The sequence below is a fragment of the Rhea pennata genome, chromosome 12 (assembly GCF_028389875.1).
Source record: "Rhea pennata isolate bPtePen1 chromosome 12, bPtePen1.pri, whole genome shotgun sequence".
NCBI lineage: Eukaryota > Metazoa > Chordata > Aves > Rheiformes > Rheidae > Rhea > Rhea pennata.
This window is the reverse complement of record NC_084674.1, coordinates 11,291,071-11,315,468: the sequence shown is the minus strand read 5'-3', so window position 1 is coordinate 11,315,468 and position 24,398 is coordinate 11,291,071. Positions and strand designations below refer to the sequence as shown.

The following is a 24,398-nucleotide window of genomic DNA, read 5'->3' as shown; positions in this document are numbered from 1 at the left end:
CCTGCTACCAGCAGTGTTTATGATTGTGCAGTGCACAAAGCTCCATTGCAACTGCTGTGTATTGATTTCTGAGCTGCTGAGGCAGGTTTCAGAAACTCAATACACTGAGGGGACTGCATATGTTAGCATGTTATCCTGTGTAGCGTCCAATTCCAAGCAGTCAGCATTGAGCCTGAAGGGCTAGCAGCTGATAGAGTTGCTTAATATTATTAATATTTCCTTACAATTGTACAGCATAAGAGAAAAGAGCCAGGTCGTCCCCATCCTCTTTGAGAGGCTCCTCGGGATGACCAGCTTACAGCTTTGTCCAGCTTATAGTGAGGATTCTGTGTGATCTGGACAGTTATTTAGAAATAAGCCTGAACTCACTCACCGCCAGTGGTATAAGAGCTGCTTTTCAAACTTGTGGCTGAAGATACAGTTGCTAGAAACCTATTCTTTCCCTTTTAGAACTGCCTTTAGGACTCTCTCCCTCCCTCTTTTGCTCTTATTTTCTCCCTCACACACCTTCCTTCCCCCCTAGACACACATCCACATGCTCATTCAACGCTGCACACACACAGCATCATAAATAAAATAGCACCGATTTGCACCGTGACCAAGAGTTCGCCTTCATAGAGCTGCATAATCCTCTTACAAGCAAGACTGGTGCTTATCGCTATTTACCCATCGTAAAGATCTCCATACCATCCCATAGCTGTAAAAAGGTTTTCATTCCAGAAATTCACTTAGCAGGAAGATCATAATTTGCCTCTAGCTACATAAGGCTTCATCTTTGCTCCTCACTGCAGAGGTGCTTCAGGGAAGTTTTACAAAACACAAGTGAGAAAGAGTTAGCAAGCATGGGATAGTCAGCTCTCTGCCACCAAGGTACCCAGGATCTCTGCCTAGGAGAGTTTTCAAGTAGTATCTGCTCTATATTTTGCTTTGATTTCCTGACTGATAAATGCTTCTGCATGGGGAAGTGTGTGCAAGCTGTCCCTACAAAGATAAATTGCATCTTTGTTTAAAAAGAAAGAAAGAAAAAGAAAAGAGAAAAGAAAAAAAGTTGCTTATCTGGGATTTGCCATTTCTCCTAGGTATAGCTTAATGTCTTAGCATCCATGGAAGAAATATGTACCAGAAGTCCTTTTACGCCATCTATTAACAACAGGATCTCCCACGCTTAGAACTCAATTTACAGCCACTTGGGGAAGGGAAGGGAGCACAGGAGAGCATCTGTCCCAGGTGCTCAGGAACAGCCAGGCTCAGGGTAGCAGCTGGCAGACTGGACTGTGTGACTTGTTTGGTCCTGCTGACCCTGCTCTGTCCAGACCACACGAGCCGAATGAGCTTGTGACGCGAGCTTAAGTTGTGCATCAATGGCAGATGGTTCAGGACTCACTCTTTCATTCATGCTACAGACAGTCTCAAGCTCCTTCCTAAGCTTTCACTGAATCAGAGTTGGCATTAAATACTCAACTACCCCACCAAAATCCACTCCAACCTACTGCACTTGATAACAAGCAGGGAATCACCATGCATCTTACAGGAAGGAACATCAGCCTTTACATCTCATGAAGACAGCTTTCAGTATTGCCACCAGGTAAGACTCAATGTTTTCTTTTTTACTGGTCACTGACCAGAAGCAGTTAGAATAGAGAACAGGGCTCAAAAAGCAGTTCTACAGCTTTGTCAATGTATCTTTAAAATCATATTACTATCTTGCTTCCTCATCCTTTTCAGTTCTGACCCGACTTCAGGTGGCAGTAATGCAGTAATGACTACTGTCCATTTAAAACAGGGAAGGAGGCAAGACAGTTGCAAATCATGTCAAGAGAGTGATTGTTAATCTTAATAGAAATGTTACCTTTCTGTGTATATTCAGAGCAAATAGGGGTGGAAAAAAAGGACAAGAATGTCCATTTACATGTTCTGATCTCTGCCAGACTAGCTGGCAAGGAAACAACTACTGTGGACAAAAGTCAGAAAATAAGCCCCCCTTCACTTCTGTGCATTGTAGGCTCTCTCCTCCAGTGTTGTATAAAACACTGGAATTTACATTCTGCGTGGCTCCTCGGCATAGCTGAGGAGTTGTCTGGCACTCATCAAGGCTTTAATAAAGCAATCATTGGACTTTTGCCTGATGTAGTTACTCATTCTGAAATATTATTCTAGTTCTCTCATTCTGCGTGTCTATATTTGACTAATGGCAGCAGTGCCACACACACTTGCAAGCTCTCTGTGGGCACAGACTCGGTCCATTTCTGCTCTCAGTCATTTCTAGAACAATATCTATAATCACACTCTAAGTTTTCTTTTGTGATACATATAGCAACACTTTGATGTTTTCTGGGCTTCTATTTTAAGTAAAGTTTGTATCAGGAGGCCTCTCCTCGATGCTGGAGCCCTGTTCAACAACAGGCTGGAGATCACACAAGCTGAAGGGCAGATTTCCTTCAGACATGTCTTGACAACCCTGCAAAGGTAACGATCCTCTTGGAGGATTCCCTTCTTATTTATTCTTTAGTCTTATCCCTAGCAAGGTTATCATCAGCCTTGAGTTTGAAAGGGTGACAGCTGTTACACCCATGCTAGTTAAGATACAAGCACTTGTCTAAATTTCATTTCCCAGAGCCAGCTAATGTAGAATTTGTAACCTTTTAGCCCTGCTAACCGCTGCAGAAGTCGAACGAGCAGCCTGAAGCTGAAGGCCGGCTCTTCTCACAATTCTGGGGTTTCCACTTGGCCTACTTCAAGTAACTTTACACATATGTATGACACTGTGGAGGAAGCAGGGAGGAAACCTAGTCACTCCTCAAATGTTGGAGCGATGACAAGGAACTGCAGGGCAGAGACACTCACCGATGTGCAGTAACTTCTGCCAAGTGCTCACAGTACCACTGAGGTACAAACTCTGCGGTTGTAATCACAGTCTTTTACTGCCATCTACCGCGTTGAGAGAGCTCCAGTTACTAGCACGAACGATTAACCTCCAGGACATTGCTGCAGAGGGAAGCTCGGAATGAACCAATGCCCCTGGGAAGCTGTTTCTTCTGTAGCCCTGCGGATCTCTCTCTGCCTGGGGAAGGTTTTGCTGTACAGCCCTTTGAGCCGTGCGTCTCCTCCAACGTGCAGGATGCTCAACTACACCGTCCAGAAAAACAGTCGTCTCAGCAACACAGTTCCTCCGCTTCATGCTTTGGGTCTGGGCAACTCAGGGGATGACAGATGATGAAAGAGGACTTTACTTTCAGTAACTAGAGATCTACCTGCAGCAAAGACGGAAGCCCAAACTAGATCAAGGTTTTGAGCCACAGTAGAAAGAAGTCCCACCGTTTAAAATGCACCTGAGAGCAGCTTTTCACCACCAGAGTATCAGAGAAGGGATATTTACAAGATAATAGCACAAGGGATTTTTCTCTATTTAATTAATCATAGCTACCGCTTAGTCTTCTACGCAGACATATGGTGGATGACTGCTAGGTAACCAATGACCATATGCCAGAGAACCTCCACAATGAATTATGCTGATTTAAATCTCTCCAGTGCATCAAGGTAAAAATGATCATATGCCAGAGAAATGTCATGCCCAAGTATGCAGCTTTCATCATTCATCTGTATGAGAAATCACATAATACGTGGAGCTGCAGTCACTTAATTATGCCAGCCTAGCTTGTGCTCAGTGCCAAGAATTAGACCCTCCGCAACCAGAAAGGGTTATGTCTCCACATCTGTGTCTTAATGTGCAATTCAAGTATTGCTGATAGCTAACAGGATAAAGATCTTTTTTATATACTTTTTTTTTTTTTAATGTTGACACATGTTTTGGCATTTCTAGCCTGAGAAGACAAATTAGAAACCCCAGGCTAGTTTTCCATGGTTCCCAGGAAGAAAGACATGCAGCTTTGCACTGAACTGAAATCCCAGTCAGATCATATTTTAATGACAGCAGCATGAATTCAAGATACATTTAAAAAACACCAACAGCATTTCAGTGATATTGCACTAGGACTAGTAAATGCAAATTATCCCTCCTCCCCTGAAGTAGCTTAATAATGTGTTAGAGGACCCAGATTCCTCCACTACGTCAGGAAACCTGAATATGCTGCCACGAGTGTGATGGTTTAAAATAATTCAGCTCAAACAGTGGGATATAAACAGAATCATTTCGCAGGCAGTGGAGGTGATATAACCACAGCTCACACCACCACCCTGACACTGAGTGAACATAAATAACAGGCTTAAACTCGGAGTTAGAAAGCAGCTTCTTTGGAAAGTTACATCTGCAGTGAGCACGTGTCTATCTTCTTGACACAATCAATAGCTCAGTGATTTCTTCAAGAGAAAGAAAACGGGAGCATGAAGTAGGTATGCGAGCTTTAAAGTTCCCAGCCATTATGTCTGATAGCTGCCTTTTACCAGACGCATACAACTTTACCACTGCAAAAGCTCTATCTGCTAGGCCCGGTTCAGATTAAAGACAGCACTTTAAGCAGAACAGGCATGAATTCACTAACAGCATCCTCACTGAGGAGATCTGGAAGAGTAACCAATTCCAAGGAGAACATACGCGTCCTAAGGGGAAGCTATGTTGTGGTTGTTCTATTCAATAACCAACAGCCACATGTTTCTGGACAGACACTAGGGCTTCAGCAGTGTCAAGAGGAGACAGCAAAAGGAACATCGAGCCTCCAGTCTTCCCACAGCACCTCTAGATTATAGTCTCCCCCTTTGCTGTAGTATTCCCCTCTCGCCTTACCTCCGTCCTGCATTCGCTGCAGACAAAGAGCAAGGCTCCTCCTCCAGCCTGGCATCCCAGCCCAAGAGAAAGAACTGCAGGTTCACAGTGTCTTCAAGGGGCTTGCAGATACGCAGCTGGAATAGAAAAACCCAGCTTCTTTACAGGGCTACACCTCAGCGTAGAGGCAACTCCATCTGAGCTTGCAAAGACAGGAAACCTCCACTTCACGTGAAAGCCTGACTGTGAACCAGCCAGGCTGCAATTTGCTGCAGGGATGGAGCAAGTTCACATGTCCACAGCAAAAGAAACAGATGGTGAGAGAAGAAGGGTAGACAGATGAATGGGTAGATCTCAAGGAGCTGAGCAGTTCCTTAAAGGGCAGGCTTGCCTTTTATTCCAGCTACACAGAACCTACAAACAACAAAATATTCACAATGCAGTGCACCTATTCCCCTATCCCCCTCCCCTCACCACTGCCATTTAACTGATAAGCCAAATAGTTTTCTTTGCAACTTCCTTGCTTCTTACATCTCTAGCTCAGAAAACATTTATACCTCTTCCTACAGGAAAACATTGAGAAATATGCTTGTCTTTCACTAGTACTCAAATCTTTCTTATGCTAGTAAGGGTTAAGAACATGCACACATACTCCCCTAAGGAGGAAGGGTCATTATGCCTGTTTTCATTATGGCTTGCTAAAATGCATATATGAAAATGGCTATCAGTAACAGTTTTCTAAGTAAATTCCAGTTATATTAACATGTCTCTCCTACAGACTCTGACATATAATAGCATTAAGCCTATTTCAGATCCAAGCTGTTGCATGCTTTTAGGGAATTCTTACTTTTTAGCTGTATTTCTGAGAGAAAGAACAAGGTATACACAAATACAAGAGAGGGAGTGGCTTTTATGTAGCAACACATGCAAAGAGAGGAGAGAAGACGACGCTGTTTATACATCACACAATTTCAAGTCCATTATAAAACCATACATAAAATGCAGGTTCTCCTAGAACAGCATGAAGCTGCTTAAAATTTAATTTCAATCTCACATTAACAAGTTGTTTGCAGATTTGTCTCCTGTACCCACCTTGCAGTTTACAAACCGAAATAAGCTAGCACAGCAGCACTCTGGCACCGCATCTTCTGACCCAAGCAGCAAAGGACTGGAGAACCGTATGCGTACCAGGCACGTTATAAACACTACTGCTATGCACCGCTCCTGTTCTTGACTTGATCACAGAAAAAAAAGTTTATTACAAGCATTTATTACAAGCTACAATTGTAATTGTTACAATTTCTCCATCCTCAGAGAGACACGGGTATACACCTTACACCGAGAGGCTAAGGAAGTGTTGCATGATGACACAGCACCCTAACCCCAAGTCTTATTTCAAAACGTTCAGCTGTTAATTTGCCCACAGTTTTATTTCACCTTAAAGCCAAGATGAAGTAACTAAGATGACTTTTATTCTACCCTAAGGTCTTGCTGTTCTTACTATCTATAAAAGAAGCCGTCTCAGAACAGCAAATCCTTCAAACATCAACACAATTTGCTTTTGGACTACTTTTCCAAATCCAGTTTTTGGAATGGACTAGGAGGTTGGGAAAGTACACACCCAAGCTTTGCATCTGATTCATTTGGAGGTTGTACAGCATTCTTTACCAAATCCTCCAAGGTGCTGAAACACCCCTGTCTCAAAAAAAGACACTGTAATCCTCACCTTCCTCAAAAATAATAAACAAGCTTTTTGTGTTGGTGCAGCATTATAGAAGTAAACCCAATCAGGCCTCTTATGCTAAAATGAGTGGCATACTAATGAGAAATAGCGAATGAGTTATACCCTGGGAATTCAGGACTATCAGCAGTCTTAGATCAGATATGCTAGTTTGCACAGACTTCACAAATTTCTGCTAAGAATTAAGCCTAATGCAGCTATATCGAATCTGCATCATACACACAAAAAGTTTCCTTCTTCCTCATCCTGTTTCCTCTAAATTAAGCAGATTTTGCTTCACAGCCTAGTGGAAATGTTCTTATTCCAGCTCCCCCTCCTTCATTTACATGTTATTAATTGCCTGCGGGCAGGATTAAAAAAAATATCCTAGAATGGACTTCCATGGGTTAAGGTTGACATCAAGCCTTTTTGAGGGAACCTTATGGGTAAGAACCGTAAATATGAGAACACTGAACCGACTTTACAGAGACTTGAATGCCGTCTGCCTGGACGCACGCTCCAGAGTACTGGATCACACACCTATGTAACAGCACAGCAGCGCACAGAGCACCCCACGGCTCCGGCCAGCACGGCCATCCCGTCTGTCCGGACGTGCTTTCATTACTTCCTGCTGGCCTTGCTGATGTTAATTGAGAAAGGAGACGCGAGCTAAAGGTTATCTCATAGCTTGAGACCATCCGTTATACAGCATCAAGCAGTGACACTGATTGACTCACTCACCGTCCCAGGAAGCCCAGCCAGACCTTTGCAACCCACAAAACAAGTCTACTGTTCCTTGCAAGCGCAGAAGTGTCAGTTCTGCAATCCTTGCTCACAGCAACAGCATGAGCTAACTTGCTATTTCTAAAGGTCAATTCCTTCTTCTGTATCTTGTCGAGTAGCACCGCTTTTCCTCACAACCCTGGTTATACATGTCAACCCTAACCAGAAAGAAACATTTCAAGAGAAGATACAGACACATCCACAGCCTCATTCTGTCTTTGCACATTCCCTAAGACTATCCAAGTAGTATCTGTTGCACAGGGGGCTGCTAGGATGATACTGAGCCATTACAAAGATCAAGAATGCTGTCTTTTATTTAATGCCAAGGCTACAAGGTGGTGGTTTATACAACACCAAAACAGGAAGAGTGCTGCTCCAGGGTAGTTTGAACAGATAAATACAAAAAGAAAGTCCAGAAAGGATGGAGTAAGTCACTGAAAAAAATGAGCTGGTAAATACAGAAAAGGAGAAGAGGTGCTTCTAACATTACAAGAGAGGGTCAGTTTTCTTGTAAAAAGGAAAAACCTGCTCCTACGAATGGAAATTAAACTGGCATGATGAGCAGAGTGCTAAGAAATGTGGGCAGGTCACAGGAGAAAAAAAGGCAGCTGCAAGGACACAGCATGCAGTAAATTGCTGCAGATAACCTTACAGGAGCTTACAGTCAGTGCCGAGGAGTCAGAAGGCCTGCAGACAAGGGTCTGGTTTCAGATATTTGCCTACATTGAAAAGAGGCAATGATAAAGATAGAAAAGTGGATTCCAGAGAGAACGGCCCAAATTTTTCCTCTCAGCTAGACAATATAAAGAAGCACCTACACAGCTATCAAGTACTACATTTCTAAAACTGGTCATTCACAGCTCCTGTCCTAAAGCCTCACACATCAGACTCAGAAAGTCCATTCCAGCCAGTTCTACACAGCAAGGTTTGAAGAGAGGTCCAGTGATCCCAACACACTTCTGCCTCCACAGCTACAGGGAAACGCACAGGACCAGATCTGATGGTCAGCTCCTCAGGATCGCTTTGTCGTAGGAGAATCCTGCCTGACGCAGACTCCCCGAAATACTCAACACCTACAACATGGAAACACAGAAACACAAGCAAGAAATTCCTGTCACCGTGATGTGAAGCATGAGCAACAGGGAGAAGAATCAACACACACCCAGGGGAAGAAGCCCTCACACATACTCCTGCAAAATAAAAGAGAACAACTACTAAGTCAGAAGCAGCCCTGGCTTGGGTTTGGACTAGTTTCTCCCCTCAGCATTGTTGTCAGGTGAGTTATGAACAGACGGCTCAGTGCATGATTGGTTGCAATGAGATTTAATTAGAACAGCACAGCTGCTTTCATTTCCCCGTCCTACTTTTCTGTAATGCCGTCTCTTCTTCCAGCGTGGATTTAAGCAGTGAACTTCATGGCCCCTTCTGAGCTGCAATAGGAGTGGAGGGTACGTATCAACGGAGTGTCTATGTCAGAGCAATCTGCAATTCTGCATCCATAGACCACCTAAATATGGGCCTGGCCCAGCTTCCCAAGCACAGAAGCAATATATTTCAAAAATCAAAAGATGCAATCTGAACCTTATGTCAGCTGTCACATCGCCAAGCAACAACATCCAAGTACCTTGTATTTTTCCACTTTATTAAAGACCAGTGAAAGGCAGCTTCCTCTCCTAACTTCAGATCCTTATGCTCTTCGGAGTCACGCTGAATTAAAGCCTACCGGGCTGCCCTGTTTCCCTGTGGTGGATGGTAGCGGAGGCAGGGAGCGACCCTGGAGAAGTAAAGCTCTCGCTCCCCCCCGCCCCCGCGCTGAGGCGGCGCAGCGGGCTCAGCCCCGGCGCACGGTGGGGGGCTCCTCCGCCTGCCCGGGGGCTCCTCCGCCTGCCCCGGGGCTCCCTCCCGCCCGCAGCTCAGGCCCGGCCTGCCGAGCCGCCGGCTGAGGGGGCTTCGGCCGCCGCCAAGCCGCCCCGGGGCTGCTAACGATCGAGCCGCGGGCTCGATCCCCGTACGGGCTACGCTGACGGTTGGACTGGATGATCTCCAGAGGCCCCGTCCAACCTTACCGTGCTGCGGTTCTGTGAGCTGCACCCGAGCCCCGCCGCGCCGCGCCGCGGCCCCCCGCCGGCACCAGCCCCCTCCCGCTTGACCTCCCCAACATGGCGCCGGGGGGAAGCCGCCGCTGCCGCCCTCGCCGGCGCTGTCGCAAGAAACGCCGCACGGCTTCGCCGCGCTTTACGGAAAGGCCGCAAAGGGCCGAGGCGGTGCGGCTGGGGCGCGCCGGCCGCCATGGACCGGAGGAAGAAGCCGCTGGACGTGGCCGCCTCCTCGGTGCGTGAGCGGGCCGGGCCGCGCCGCGCCGCGCCGCGGGGAGGGAGGGCAGGAGCCTGCGGGTGGCGTGGGGCGGCCGGGCGGGGCCGCGACGGCCGGTTCCGAGGGCGCTGTGGCGCCGGGCGAGGCCTCGGGTCGGCTCTCGCTGCGGGAGGAGCGCGGGCCGCGGGGACGGGGTGCCCCGAGCCCCTTCTCCCTCCTCGCCCCGCGCACCGTCTGTGGCTGAGTGGTCGCCGCCAAACGCTTCGTGCCCTTTCCCAGACCGACAGTTAGTTTAAGCTGTTGGGTGTTGTATATGAAGCCGGCGTCGTTACGGGTGCTCAGAAAGAAAAAAAGCTGTAGTCTTTTGGACAAATATTAATACCAAAGTCTCCTGCTTTCTTAGTTTAATATACGTCCGTGGAATTTGTCTTCTATAGGGCTCACGGGGAAAGCGGCACAAGACCTCTTCCGTAGTAGATATTTTAGATATTTGACTGTAAGACGATACGCCTGCGAAGTGCTGTTTCTTAGTAACAGATGAGATGGGAATTGTCATAGACCAGAATGTTGCATCCATATTAAAAAAACAAACAAACAAAACCCCTAAATGCTGTGGGAAAGCATATACATTTTATGGACATAAACTTTTATCAATTGGTTCTTTTCTGAGGCTGAATTTTATTCGTTACCTAGTTGTTAGAGGTTTCCTTTTCAAATTAAGCATTGTAGTTATTTCAATAGTCCTTCTCTATTTATTTGCCTTTAAAAGGCTGGTAAAACTTATGTGAGATTACGTGTGTCCTATTTCCATCCACCCCAGGTGGTAAAGGATGAAGTATAACTTTGATTTTCCTTTTTTTTTCAATCCTTAATAGTAAATTGTTTTCTATGTTTTTCATATGTTGATTGCTGTAAACTTAAGAATGATGTTCCTGTTCCGATTACTGCTTTAAGTTGCTCATGAGAAATGCGATGAAATGCTCTTACAATTGTAAATTTTCAGATTATTTTACTGGAAATATGCTTGTTGTTTTACTATAGTAACTGGTGTGCATGTACATAATGTATCTTGGTTACTTACTCATTTATTTTGCTGCTCATGTAGTTAGTAGACCTCAAAGCAGAACTCTTCCGAAAGCAAGAAGAATTCAAGAAAGAAAAGTTATTGAAGGATGCTGGCATCTCTGCAAAGCCTAAATCCTCTAATAAGGTAGAAATATTTTTCCATTGCTTTTTTTTAATTATTATTATTTCTCCTTAAACGAAGAAAGATTCAAATCATTAAAAAAAGTTTTCAGTACCATGTTTTTTTTCAAATGTAAAATTTTCGTGATGAGGAGGTTCTTTAAATTTCTGTCAGCTCGTTTCCGGATGACACTCCAGTGCACGGCTGAAAACTCATTTCATGCTTTTGCCCATCTAAAACATCTCCTAATCTATAGTCCCTGAGGAGCCACAGCCTTTGTAACTAAAGGGAAAGATGTTTCTTTTTCAGTGTACTCCAAGATTTTACACTCTTCCTTAGAGGGTAAGAGGCTCTTCCAGTGTCACTGAACTTCCTTGATAAATACTCTGCTATCTGTTCATTTGTATTGTGTAGAATGATGACGAATACGTGATTTTCTCTCACATTTTAATCCTCATTGAATTTTGTCTTCTATTCATTGTGTAGCTCTCCAGTAGAAGAATGTTGTATCACTGCCATATTTGAAGAACATGCAGCTGTTTATATTTACATTATAACACTGTTATAATGTAAATAGCCAAATTGATTGAATGTTAGACCTTAAACTAAGAATAATAGAGAATATAAACTATTCATAGCTTTGTTATTACTTTAGTAATGGGAAAGATAAATGTTAGTAATTTTTTTTTTATTTTAACAATTTCTTCTGCATAGTTTTTCCTTATTTTTGAGTGCTTCCTGCTTCTCAGCCTGTCCTTAACTATCATATTGTAATGCAATATATGCAATTTTAGCCCATACCTATTGCATTCTACAGTGCACTAGAAATAGTTTCAAACCAAGCATGCTTACGATGTAATTTACCAGTCTTTCATAATTTATTTCCATAGTTTGCACTATGCAGTTGAAATCTTTATCATTATTCTTTTAATTTATTTTTATTTGTTTTTATTATAAAATTGTATCCCACAGAAACCAAGCATCTGGAACAAACAAAATGCAGGAGTTGCAAATCGATCTGAGAAAGATGTTGAGCAGAAGACGGAAGAGGACCAAACATTAGATAAATCAAGGTAATTCTTAGGCTGTGTAAGAAATGAAGGCTTTGCAGAGTATGTTATTTAACACTTAGAAAAGCATGTAAAATAAGTTTGAATGTACTGGGCCAGTAGTTCTCACTAGATCAACAGGGAAGATCAGCAATGACTCTGTGATTTTTACCAGTAACGTGCAAATTGCATCCCAGTGGTCTCATCCCAGCTTTTCACTCTGGAGTAAAATATCCACTCTTACAATATCATAACTATCTAAATATGTTAGGTAACTGGTTTTTGGAAGTCACCTTTGGAAGTAAAAGCGGGGGCAGAGATAGTCACCTCAGAATGTGAAGTTTCCTGGACTTCATAGAAAATGGCTCACTTTTTATTTGAAAGGTAAATAAGATTTGGCTCAGCCTCCGGGTTAGCTGTACAACAAAATACACACTGAAAATGTGAATTAACCTATTTGCTCATTGTCTGTAAACAGTTCCTACTTCGACCATTCCAGAAACTAGCTAAGGTTTTACTACTTCACTTTCTAAGAACAAGCATATCTCCATGTTATATCTTTGATGTTTTTTTTCAGTTACATAGAGGTAGATTATTTGTGACTTCATGTTCCTGCCCACCTGACAAATTGCACCAAAGATAAAGCCTGTAACTTCATTAAAACTGTTTTCACTAGTAGCTGTGGAACTGGATATCTGTTTGTCTTCAGAAATATCAGTTAATGTTCAAAGTCATAGCTGAGCTTCTATTAAACGTTTCAAGCACTACTGGTGCTTTCCTACTCCATAGGTCACTTTGAACTGTGTTTGGAATTAGCGAGATTACAGTGGGGTCTTTTGGGGGTGGTTTTTTTTTTTGATTTTTCTTTCTTCTCTTAGGAAGAAACTGGAAGAGAAAGCAAAGCTATATGAGAAAATGACAAAAGGCGATTTTCCAGGTAAACAAAGCTAGTCTAATGTGTAGTGTTTGGTTTTGTTTTTTTTCAATAAACTTGCTTCTAAAGGTCACTAAAAATTGCCCTTCCTGGGCATCTAGTAGTTGACAGTTGCTACACTATGAAGTTAGTCTGCTTGTTTTGTTACAGGAAGGAAGTTTTTTTGTTTTGTTTTGTTTTGTTTTGTTTGGAGGTATTTTACCAAGTGATTGGTGTGGCTTATTTTGCCACAGAAGGGAGTGAAAATTTTAAGTACTAGAAAACAAAAAGCATTACTTTCTGAAAAACAGCCTTTCTCAGTAAAGAACTGTAGACTTGTTTCATTTGGTCATTAAGTGGGTGAAATATACTGTGGGTTTTTTTCAGTACAGAACCTTAGAAAAAAGACAAAACTAATTTGTTGTTCATCATGTAGTCTTTGGATTTGGCTGCTGGTTTTCTATGCTTCCTTGTAATTCTTGGACCTTTATGAAGAGAAGAGGAGCAGGAGGGGAGTCTGGCTGGCCCATGTGTGAATGCAGCTAATAGGGTTAAAATCTAACTTGTCTATTTCTTCTTTCACAAATTCAGTCCCTTGTATGAAATAATTAATTGCAAAAAGACATTTGACTTTTATTTTAGTAATTTATAGTGTTTTCTCTACTAGTTTCTATCTTTGCCATATATGACCCCCCCACACTTTTCCCTCTTTTTGCTTAGTTGCTGTCAGCATACAAATATTAAGCATCAAATGGGTATTTTACTTGTTAAGTAACAAGTCGTATACTTCTGAAATGGTGAACAAGCAGGGAGCATTGTAGCACAAAGACTGCAAAGTTTTCTGTATTGGACACAAATGATTAATTGCTTTAAAAAACCCTGAAAACTTGTATTGAAAAACAGAGGTTATCCTTGTGGAATGTGCTTATAGTTCCAAGTTTGTTTGGCACAAAATGAGATTAAAGTATTCTCCAATAGCATGATCAAAGGCATTGCTGGCAGCTGAAGAGCTGATTGTGGCTATCTGATATTGATTTTATGTTCAGTTCTGTTCTTTTCATACCTATTCTGTAAGAATTGATTTTCTGCTGTAGATGAAGAAACTGAGGATTTGTACCTTGTGGATTTCACTCAGAAGATCATAGACAGACAGCGAGAAGTACAAGAACTGTATCAGAGTGACGCTGCTAGAAAGGCTTTAGAAAAAGAGACAGATGATGAAGAAACTCAACCTGAAATGGAAATACCACCACCTGAGGATCCGGATGAAGAATGGTTGGTACTACTGAGTGTGCTGAATTGTTCTAATTTGTTTATTCACAATTGCAGGAGAAAATAATTCTATTGCCCAAAATACAGAGTAAGATTTTTTTCATTTGGCTAATATTATGCATCAGGAAGAGTGGGCCATGTTCTTTTATTTTGGCTCTTCAAAAAACATTCCTTTGTGTTCCTTCCCTTCCATGCAGGTAACACTGCAGTAAAACTTACACCCAGGATTTTAGAAATATCAGCCAGGGAAATGCACCAGAAGTGAGAATTACTGGAATATCCTCTCTTTATTTTCTTGCAGAGTTTATGGAATGTCTGATCTAGGCATCAGTACAGTTTTGCATGCTTTAGGGTCTTGCCTTGAAATGTACTTTAGCAAAATGATTGTTTAAATTGCATCTGGCCTCCCTTCCCTAATTGCATGTGACTTTTAAAAAAGGAGGTCACACAACAAAGACAACTCTTCATTTTAGAAGAGAGAAATTCTCCAACTGGAGAAGGAACGTGATTTTTTTTTGTTTCAGATTTTCTTCCACAATTTAATGGCAGCACTGCAAATTCCCTGTGAGAATTTTCTGTGACATTCCAGGTAGCTACTGGTTTTTCCTCTAGGAAGTAATTATGCAGCCAGTCTGGACTAAGCATCTTCCTTGCCAATTTGTGAAGAATGCTTATGTACTAGAGATTTTACTTCTGGTAATCATTTTAAAACAGCAGTAATCCATATGAAAAACAGCACTCTGGTTCTCCAGCCTTTTAGGCCAAGATAATATTTGCAGTTATTTTTTTAGAGTAAGTTGGGAGAGTGAATCTAGGTACCAGAAAACTGTTAGATTGGAAAGCTGGATAAACCTATTACTAGTATCTAACTGAAATGCAAGATGAAACTATGAAGCAGAGATCCAGATTGGGGCTCAAACTGCTTTATGCTTTCATCACAGTTAACTATTTGGAAATTTAAGCCGATATACTTTATCATTCGCATGCTACTTTTCAGTCATTGCCTGCATCTCACTTCAGTGACATGTAACTACTGTATGAGAAGCCCTGGGAGATTAAATCTTTTTTTAAAATGTTATTAATATATTATCAAACTCAGTGAGGCTTTACCCTAATGAGGATATTTGGGTGCTAAAACAATTGTTGCTAATTATTCTGCAGCCATATTTATCTTTTGTATAGAGACTGTAAACTATTGTTTTTTCTTCTGGTGTTAAATTATAATAAACAACAGACACTTATTAAGCTGTGAGAATCTTGAAAAATTATGTAAAAGCCCTAACATACTAAAAGTGCAGATCTTTAGAAGTTTGTATTTTGGGAACTGGATTTCCAGTCGTACCTTTTTCCCCGTCATATGAATTCTTCAAAAAGGGATAATTGACAGCTTGATGCTAAAGAACTCTCTAGCATTATTGGACAAGAACTACAGCTCTTTATCTGCTCTTTAACAACTGTAAATTAAGTGTTCAGTACTATAAAGAGTTGCATAAGAAGCACAGTATGTGCTTCAAAGGAACAGTTTGCTAGGATTTTCATCAGCCTTTGTTATGCCAGTTGAATGAACACTATCAGCCTGTTCTAAATTAGCTTTAGACTGGTAATTGAAATATATTGTAGCAATTTAATATTTGAAAGAAGTCAATGCTGCATCATTATTTTCACCATGGGAAGCAAGTATTAGGCACAGTTTTATTGTGGTATGACAACTACATGACATTATAACTTTTAAATATTTTTTATGCCATCTTACTACCAAGATAAACAGTTGGCTAAAAGTGAGATTGAATAAAATAAGTCTGTGATAAATCTGTCATATGCCTTATTCAAAATGAATCTTTTTAACATGAGTCTGTAATTGAAAGCTAGAAGAAACTGTCACACACAAAGAGATTGAGATGCAATGAATACTGTTCAGACTGGGTTAAGTGTTCTGCAAATCTGCAAGTATTATTTCTCTGTGAAATGTCCTTTGCTTTCATTACAGGGTTGACTACGTGGATTCGTTAGGCCGATCTAGACGTTGTATGAAGAAGGACTTGCCAAGCCTACTCAAAATGGATCAGGAACTTCAAGGGAAAATGTGTGGTTGCTTTAACAGAAGTGCATGTTCCTCGCTTTATTTAGCATGCATAAAGAGAAGAGAGGCTATGCTGTATTATCCCACTCCCCATCCAGAACAGTTGAAGCTATTGCTTTCTCTAGTTTTACTTTAGACCACCTGCTGGTTACAACAGTTTGCCTTAAAAGTAAAAGGAGTAACTACAGTGAAATTATGTGCAACAGTGGTTTTATCAAAATTCTCTGTTGCAGATTCATATACTAGTTCAAGGCTTCTATTTGATTTCACCACGGCAGCTGACCATTTGAAATATGTAGTTAGTGTTTCTGTTTTAAATTGTGACAGATTAAAGGCCTTGGACATAAAATAAAATCCCAAATTAAATTTTTAATAAACCAATGAAGCACACATTTTAATGAAAATGCTGACTAAATCTAAAACCCAAGCAGACTATAGCTTGTACAGAGAAATTTTGGTAAACTGACTTGGTAGTCTGTCAGGTATCTGATGCATCTTTTGAAACCGTACAGAAAAATGTTAAGAAATTGTGTCTTACTGTATCTTTCAAAAAACACCAGAAGAATGATTTCTGTTCTCTGTATTTTAAAAATAAGATAGAGAATATAGATGTTTTGAAATTGCAGTGTCTGCATGGATATGGATGACAGTGTGCCAGCAAAACCTGCTTTAGCTAGACTAAGAGATGAAGGTGCTGCTGGTTTCCTTATGAAAACAAAACTGTTTTCAGTGTTGGGTATTAATGTCTGGCCTAGGCTTTTAGGGTATACTATTGGCTAGATTTTTGTTATTTCAAATACCTGTCATTTTCATATGTTAAATTTAAAATGTTTCTCTGCACAGTTGCTAGCTTTCCAACAGATGCTGATAAAAGTGAATACTTATCTCCCATTCTGTGTTTTGATAATGATTTCATAAAGCCTCTGAAAAAGATACAGTTTTATTTTTAAAGAGTCTTTTAACAACATATTTTATTAGTATCTTGCTTCAGAGGTAGTATTGAGTTTCTGTATTTGCTTTCAACCATACTCATCAGTGCTTCATCACCAGCTAGTGTCTAGAACAGTCTGTTTTTGTAAACACTGCAGCAGTGGATTAGACCCAATTGTACTTTCATTGTTTGATACCACGGAACCTATAAGTTTTGCTCTTTAATCCTTAATACTTTGGTTTTTGTTTTTTGTTTTTTTTTCTGAGTTAGACAACTTCCTGATGGAAAGACTCTGTTATCTGAAGATATGAGAAGAGAACTTCAGAGGCAGCAGTGGGAAAAAGAGGAGGAAGAAGCCCTCAGGAAACCTGTGGGACCCATACATTACGAAGACATTAGAGACAATGGTATGCTTTTGTATTTTGTTTCACTTATCTTCACAAAGAGGTTTTAGAGGAAACAAGGGAAAGTTGCTTCTTGTGCCTATTGACAAGCTTTAGGTACATGTTAAGCCACATTTGTAATAACCTTTTGAATTACACGTACATTAATCTAGAAGGATTCTTTTCCTCAAATTGTGTTTTTTCTCAAATGTATTTTTCAATTTTCATTCCTTTGTCCTGCTTTCACCTTAAGGATGCTTCACTTCATATATCATCTAAAACTAGCCTGTGTGGCATATGTCTTTGGGAGTAGTTCAGTGCATGAAAGCAGGCTGCATGATGCTTGTAGTTGCTGTGGATTGTAAAATGAGTGTAACACATTTATTGACTTCCTTTCTTTTCAGAGGCCAGACAGCTTGGTGTTGGTTACTTTGCCTTTTCTCGTGACAAAGAACTTAGGCATAAACAAAGAGTAACACTGGATATGCTAAGAGAGCAGGTATGAGTTTAAAAAGCAAATTGACATACAAAGGCATTGAGTTGCAGTTGTCACTGTTTTTAGTTTGTCATACAAGTATTATGCTCAGTGATTCCTGTATCTGACCCCAAAGACTGGGACATCTTTTCCCCTGTTGAAACATGGTGCCTGATAATGATTGCTTTCAGTTCTTTATTGAAAGAAGATATGCAATTGATCATAATAACATAGGAAGGTTAATTCATGTTTTTCTTTGCTATTAAGACGCTTGATCAGAGAACTAAACGTGAACAGTTAAAAGAAAAAAGGAAGGCAGCTCTAGAAGCTAGACTGTCTAAACTTCGAGCACGGAAGGCTAAGAAGTTGAGGGAAGATGGATTAGACGAAGAGGCAGACCAGCTGGAGAGCAGAGGTATAGTTTGTTGTCGTCTTTAAGTAAAATATTTGCTATCTTAGCTTATGCTGAGCAAGTGGTCGCACTTTACTTGATTTAGATTTGGACACTTCAGTGTATTGGAATTATATATTCTATATATGCAATTAGTATGACCATTAAAATAGTAAGACTTCTTACAGCTGCACGTCGGTATAAAGTCATGCCAGAAATAGCTTAATGATGCAGGAATGAAATGATACAAAGTAACTAAATATATCCTTCATTTTATTATTAGAATGAAATTAGGTAACTACTGTAAGCTCTGTAAACACAAATAACTATTACTTGCATATTCCTTCTGTGACATTCAAATAGCAGATTTTGTGTTAGTAACAGAAATATTATCTCATTCCTTAAAGCAGGGGTTAAAGATGTTACTGGTCCAGCAGAAACCAAACCAGAAGCTCCGAGAGTTACTGCTGCAAGTAGGAAGGTAGAGGTCATCATCCAGGAGAGAAGAGACACAAAGCCTGGTGTGCCTTATGTTCGAGAGTGGGATAAAGGCAAAGGTAAGGAAATGCATATTCAGAAACTTTGTTTGGAAGTAGTGTGTACACAGCTGTCTTCATCCCTTTTTGATGACAAAGTGTGATAAGTCTGAAAAGTAATGAAACACTTTCTCCTTTTTAATTGATGACTATCTAGTGCCAAGTGCAGTGATTGACAATGCATGCCATAGTGCCATAATGTCCCCTAATTTTATCTTCTATAAGTTATTGCATTTCTGGATGATCCAGAGAGCTTGACAGAATGACAAATTTCATATTTCATGAAATTTACTATCTTTCAGTCTGATCTGTTCTTAATATATTACTGTAGTTTGTGCTACTTGATGGCAGAAGGAAGCACAGTGAAACAGGTACAGGAGGATAATAAAAAGTGATGCAAGCAGTGACCACTTCAGTGCCAGTGTCAATGTATCTAGGAGGTTTTCTGGAATAAATGGATTACAGGGAAGAACATGGAGGAGAAGCAAAGAGGTGGTTGGTATATAGAGAAGGGAGGTTTTTGCATGATTGTCAGGAGGGTCACATATATCATGAAATTAAATGCATGCAAGAGAACAGAAGATAAAGTATTGCTGGGACTTGTTGCAGATATTTTTTAAACTGAAAAACTCAGTGAGATGAGGAGCCATATTGTTGTGTTTACCTCACAGCTGAAATGTATTTCACTGCTAGCCCATTTAGATATACTACACCCTGTTTTTACCAAGTTACTAGATACACGGGAAAGTTGATAGTGGAATTCTTTTCATTTATATCAAAGAAAATCACTCTCTAAATCAGAAGGCTTAGTACTACTTCACCTCAGCACTACTAGAGGGAATAAGAATTACATAATTTGACCGTTCATTTTAAAGTGTTTGTCCAGAAATGCTCTTCAAAGAAAATGGTTTTTTGTCATTAGTGGAGTTAAGCCTCCAGTTTTCTCAGGCTCCATTTCTTGTCTGCTTGCACAAGTATCTGTGTTGATGCTCTGACAAGAAAGATGCTGCCAAGTGGGATAGCAAGTGATTGGTCTCCTCTAGATCCTTTCCAAATTCATTAACTCACTTTCACCATTAATCTAAGCTCATACACGTTCTTCCTGTAGTCTGATGCCTGACTTCTAGGGAAAAGCAAGCACAGATTCCACCTTCTATGGACTGCTATAGAAGCAGTGTTCCTCTTCTGTAGGAAACTTAGGTATTTTCAAATGCTTTCTAATTTTAACAGCCTTGTCTTTGTGTTCAGTTAATGAACATATTTGAGTGGAAGGGACGAAGTGGTCTCTGTTAAGCCTTTATCCTGCCTAAGCCTTTTTCCTATCCCTATGGAATCCTAATGTCTGACTTGGATACGCAGGCAGCAATGTACTACACAACAGAAGTTATCGTCCAGAAATGGAGGGTAGCTTGCTCTAAACTGTGAAGTAAAACCCCAGAGTTCATTACCTAAACTTAATGTAAGCATCTCAGCTATTATGAGAAGGGATAAACAGGACTCCATAATCCCTTAATGACTTCCTCTTTTCTATTTAATATTTTTACCAGAGCAATACAAGAACTCCCTTCCCTGGCTGGGGTTCTGTTTTGCTACATTAGATGAATGTGTAGCTCTACTCTATTGAAAGTTTGTACTTCAGTTCTTACAGAAATCTTGGAAGAACTGAATAGTGAAAACATTCCGTTCAGAAAGTAAAGTTTGGGGACATCTTTGAAAGTATGGTGATTTTGAGTTGTCATCCCATTGCAGTATTTCAGAATTATATTTATCATGCCATAGCAACTAGAATACCTACATCTCTGCAGAAATGAAGAAGTTACTGGTTTTTCCATATGCCCACTAAAAGCACAACCGATTGTAATACTGAGAAAATCTCCTAATCTCCATGTTCTAGTAGCTATGCTCTTAGTGCTCTGATTAGCAGTTTTTTGTAACAAGTGACCAGGTTGCTAAAGGATCTTAAAGTGACTAAGATGGGTTATTTAGAGGATGATGGTTATCTTTAATGCTCAGTGGTTTGGTTTCTGTTGAATAGAGAAAATGGACTATCAGCTTAGCTAACAAGTAGCCCTAGATGGGAAAGTAACTTCAAAACTTCAAATGGCTTTAAGCAGCTGCATCTTCCCCGCTTGCTAATTCTCTTGTGACCTCCGTTCTGACTGATCTTTAGATGCTGAAGTCTGTGTTCAAACTACCATTTCCTTGTTTTTAACAGAACTGATTTTTGGACAATGGTCAAAGAAACAAGCAGAACTCAGAGATGAGCGAGATCCAGAATTTGCACCACCTTCTGATTACTTCATGGGACAAAAGAAAGCTGATAATTACAGCCAGAATTCGAACAGTCCGGAAGGCTCCCCTGAAAAACTGGAACAAGAGACAGCACAAAACCAACAGCTGCCATCACAGCAGGCCAATGAGAGCAGCACTGAAGACGTGCCACCATCAACCCAGGCTTACAGCAATGACACTCAAGACGTGTCTGCATCAGTAGAGGCCTGCGGCAGTGACACTCAAGATGCGTCACCATCGGAGGAGGCTGATAGCTGTGACACTGAAGACGAGCTGCTGTCAGCGCAGGCTTACATCTGCGATGCTCAAGACATGCCGCCCTCAATGCAGGCTTACGGCTATGGAGCTCAAGATGTGCTGCCGTCAATGCAGGCTTATGGCTACGGAGCTCACGCGGTGCCAATGCAGGCTTACGGCTACGGCGCTCAGGGCATGCTGCCACCAATGCAAGCCTACTGCTATGGCGCTCAGGGCATGCTGCCCTCAATGCAGGCTTATGGCTACGGTTACGGTGCTCAAGATGTGCTGCCACCAATGCAGGCATACAGCTGCAACACTCAAGACGTACCACCTTCAGCACAGACCTGCAGCAGCAGCACTGAAAATCAAGAACCACTTTACCAAAGTTTAGATGATATGCTGTCATATTACAGACAAGTGACTTGAACTGAGCAAAAGTACAAGCAAGAATCATAATTTAAAGGACTGAAGTAGAATTATGTTCTAAGCACGGCTAATATTTTCCCACATCTGGGATAGATAAGTTTCTGTAAGGAGATCTGAAATAAATCTTCTGCAGACCTATCCTATTTTACATCATAGCTATGCATTTGCCCCCTCAATCTTTTTACTCTTTACTAAACTTCTATGATTTTGTGTCAGCACATATTTAATTTAACACATACTTAATGTTTATTCTATGTCATTTATATCTGAACTTTATTAGTTGGTTTCTCTCAAAAATATGAACTCTTATTTTACTTTGTCACTCTTCTTCCCCTCTCCCCCCAAGCTATCCTCCATTAGCTAGCCCCAGCTATACCCTGCAAGTTCAGTGGTACCTGTAGAAGTAGTATTGAAATGTCAGGCCTTCTGCTGCTAAATACAAAGAGTTTTAAGACATTTATTACATACTGAATCTACTGACTTTATGGACAGGAAATGCAGAATGCTGTCTAGTGAACAGGTATGGCACGTAGCTCACATGGTCACAGTGCCTTCTGCATTGCTGAGATCTGTATATAACTTGTAATTCTGTGAAGCAGATAAGAGTTGAAGAGGTACTGCAGAAATCGGTAAATAATGGTGGTTAGACCGAGCATAAACACTTCACTAAAGTAGAAGCCTTCACACCTGAAATTACCATCCTACTGGCTTAGAAAATGCTTTCATAATTCTCAAAGTGCATTTTTGTTGTATCACTGTTGCATTTTTAGTTTATTTAATTCTTTTTTCTGAAAACTGACTTGCAATGATTATCTGTAAAATAGGCTGTCATTTACCAAACAAGCTTCTCTTTCAGTATCTTAAATCAGTTAAATGATAGGATTATGTATTTACTGTTTTGGAGGTGAAGGTTTTGATTTCTGAAGGCAATTTAGATATTGCCATTTGTATTTTAAAAGCTCATAAAAAGATAAACACTAGAGAAGTGGGCTGGAATAGACAATTTCATAATTATGTGTAAGGTTAAATGACGATGATACTGTCAGTTGTGAATTGGCCAAGGTGACAGACAACATGCTACTTCTGTGTGCTTCAGTGGGATCTCAAGCTGCTTTGCAAAGCTTGGTGTATAGCAGTGTCTCTACCACTAGGAAACCACACTCAGCTAAACTGAGACCTGTTCAAGGTCACTGAACAAACTTAGCAGCATGCAGAATACATCTACTATCCCCAGACTCTGTTTTAACCTTGGCTAGTAAACACACTTGTTTTTCCTCATTCCTGCCTTGCTGGCTTTTGCAGGGAATTTATTGGGCAGGAATAACACCCCCGAAGAACACTAGTCATACCATTTTAAAGCAACAACATACTCCCTTCGATGTTGATCATGTAACAAATTGCTAAGAGATAGGAGCTTTATGATAACTTTGGGTTTATATGCCTCTATCAGACCTAGAAATTGAGGGATAGTATGGTGCAGTTGCAGGTTATGTCCAGTTGACGTGCACAAGTTTAGCAACACTGCATTGTTTTTACTGCTGCTAGCACTGACTTGAACTCCACTGCTGAACACTGAGTTAAGATTATTATTTCTTCCCTTCCCTCTATATCTTCAGTGTGGATAAAGAGCTTGAAAATAATCATTGAATGCTTAATGACTGAAAGGAAGAGGATGGTGTTACAAATCCATCTGTTTCTACCAACTGTGACAGCATCAATGCCCAGATTTTTTTTTTTTTTCATTGAACAGGTACAATCTCAGATTAGTCCATATCCACGAGGTGGCAGTCTGATCTCATGAATTTGCTAGAAGCAATTCTGCTGGTAGATACCTCTTTGCTGCTATTTCACAGTAACACTGAAGTAGTCTCTGAATCTGATCCGAGGAGGAACTTTTCAAATGCTGTGTCACCCCACGTTTAGAGTTTAAAATAGTTGCTTTGCTACATCAGCTTCGTCCTGGAAGGTATGAGGTCATCAGAAGACAGTTTCTAAACCTAAGTGCTAAATTTAAGAGTTATATGCAGAAACTCTACTGCTTCCTTAGCGTAGCAGAGTAAGTTACCAAGCAGCCTACTACCAAATTTGGTTGCAGTGTGCAGCCTTCCCATCTCACTGCTAAGACTGTACGGGTTCAGAAGATGGATATTCTCACATGTAAGCTCTCTGAGATGTGGGGGCAGGTTTAGCTCAGTTGGTTAGTGTGCTGTTGCTAATGCCAAAGTTGTGGGGTTCAGTCCCCGTATGGGCTATGCTGAGGGTTGGACTAGATGATCCCTAGAGGTCCCTTCCAACCTTACCATTCTCTGATTCTATGATCAATTGAGCATGGCTGGAAGATGTCGAAGGCTGGAAGACATCTAACATGCTGACAGAGGTGACTTCACTGTGACTGTCATTTTTGAAATGTTTAATTAGGGTAGCCTGGTTGTTAACGCACTAGCCTAGGAAATAAACGACCTAATTCAGATTCCCACTGTCAGTTTGGGAAAGCCATGTTCCAGTGATGCACCCCTTGTGCCTGTGAGTGATGAGTAAGTTTGGAGTCATTAAAAAAATGGCTTTGCTCTATGTTGGAACAAACATCCTGGAATAAACATCTAAGATTTCACTTTTAACAAGCAGTTACAATGTGTGAAGCAGGCAAGAGTTGGTTTCCAGATTAGAAACACTGTGGATATGCTTTTT

At 40.9% G+C, this 24,398-nt stretch overlaps 1 protein-coding gene and 1 long non-coding RNA gene across 4 annotated transcripts; one reads left to right on the top strand and one right to left on the bottom strand.

The window, feature by feature from the left end:
- Nucleotides 1-7,521: 7,521 nt before the first annotated feature.
- Nucleotides 7,522-9,362, bottom strand: LOC134145757 (uncharacterized). 2 transcript variants are annotated; one of them, XR_009959676.1, is made up of 2 exons: nucleotides 9,290-9,362; nucleotides 7,522-8,296 (listed from the first exon to the last, which is right to left on the bottom strand). It is a non-coding gene; the product is annotated as an uncharacterized LOC134145757 (long non-coding RNA). The 2 variants fall into 2 exon arrangements; XR_009959675.1 differs by having other exon boundaries at nucleotides 8,848-9,356.
- Nucleotides 9,363-9,480: 118 nt separating this feature from the next.
- CCDC174 (coiled-coil domain containing 174) lies at nucleotides 9,481-21,848 on the top strand. Of its 2 annotated transcripts, none has more exons than XM_062585667.1 (11): nucleotides 9,481-9,554; nucleotides 10,642-10,746; nucleotides 11,695-11,795; nucleotides 12,650-12,708; nucleotides 13,779-13,959; nucleotides 15,944-16,039; nucleotides 17,238-17,374; nucleotides 17,755-17,849; nucleotides 18,093-18,240; nucleotides 18,627-18,773; nucleotides 20,968-21,848. In XM_062585667.1, exons 1-11 carry the CDS (start codon nucleotides 9,513-9,515, stop codon nucleotides 21,708-21,710), a joined length of 1,854 nt encoding a protein of 617 aa, XP_062441651.1. In that variant the 5' UTR covers nucleotides 9,481-9,512; the 3' UTR covers nucleotides 21,711-21,848. The 2 variants fall into 2 exon arrangements, with proteins under 2 accessions (XP_062441651.1, XP_062441650.1); XM_062585666.1 differs by having other exon boundaries at nucleotides 18,624-18,773.
- The last annotated feature ends 2,550 nt before the right edge of the window (nucleotides 21,849-24,398 follow it).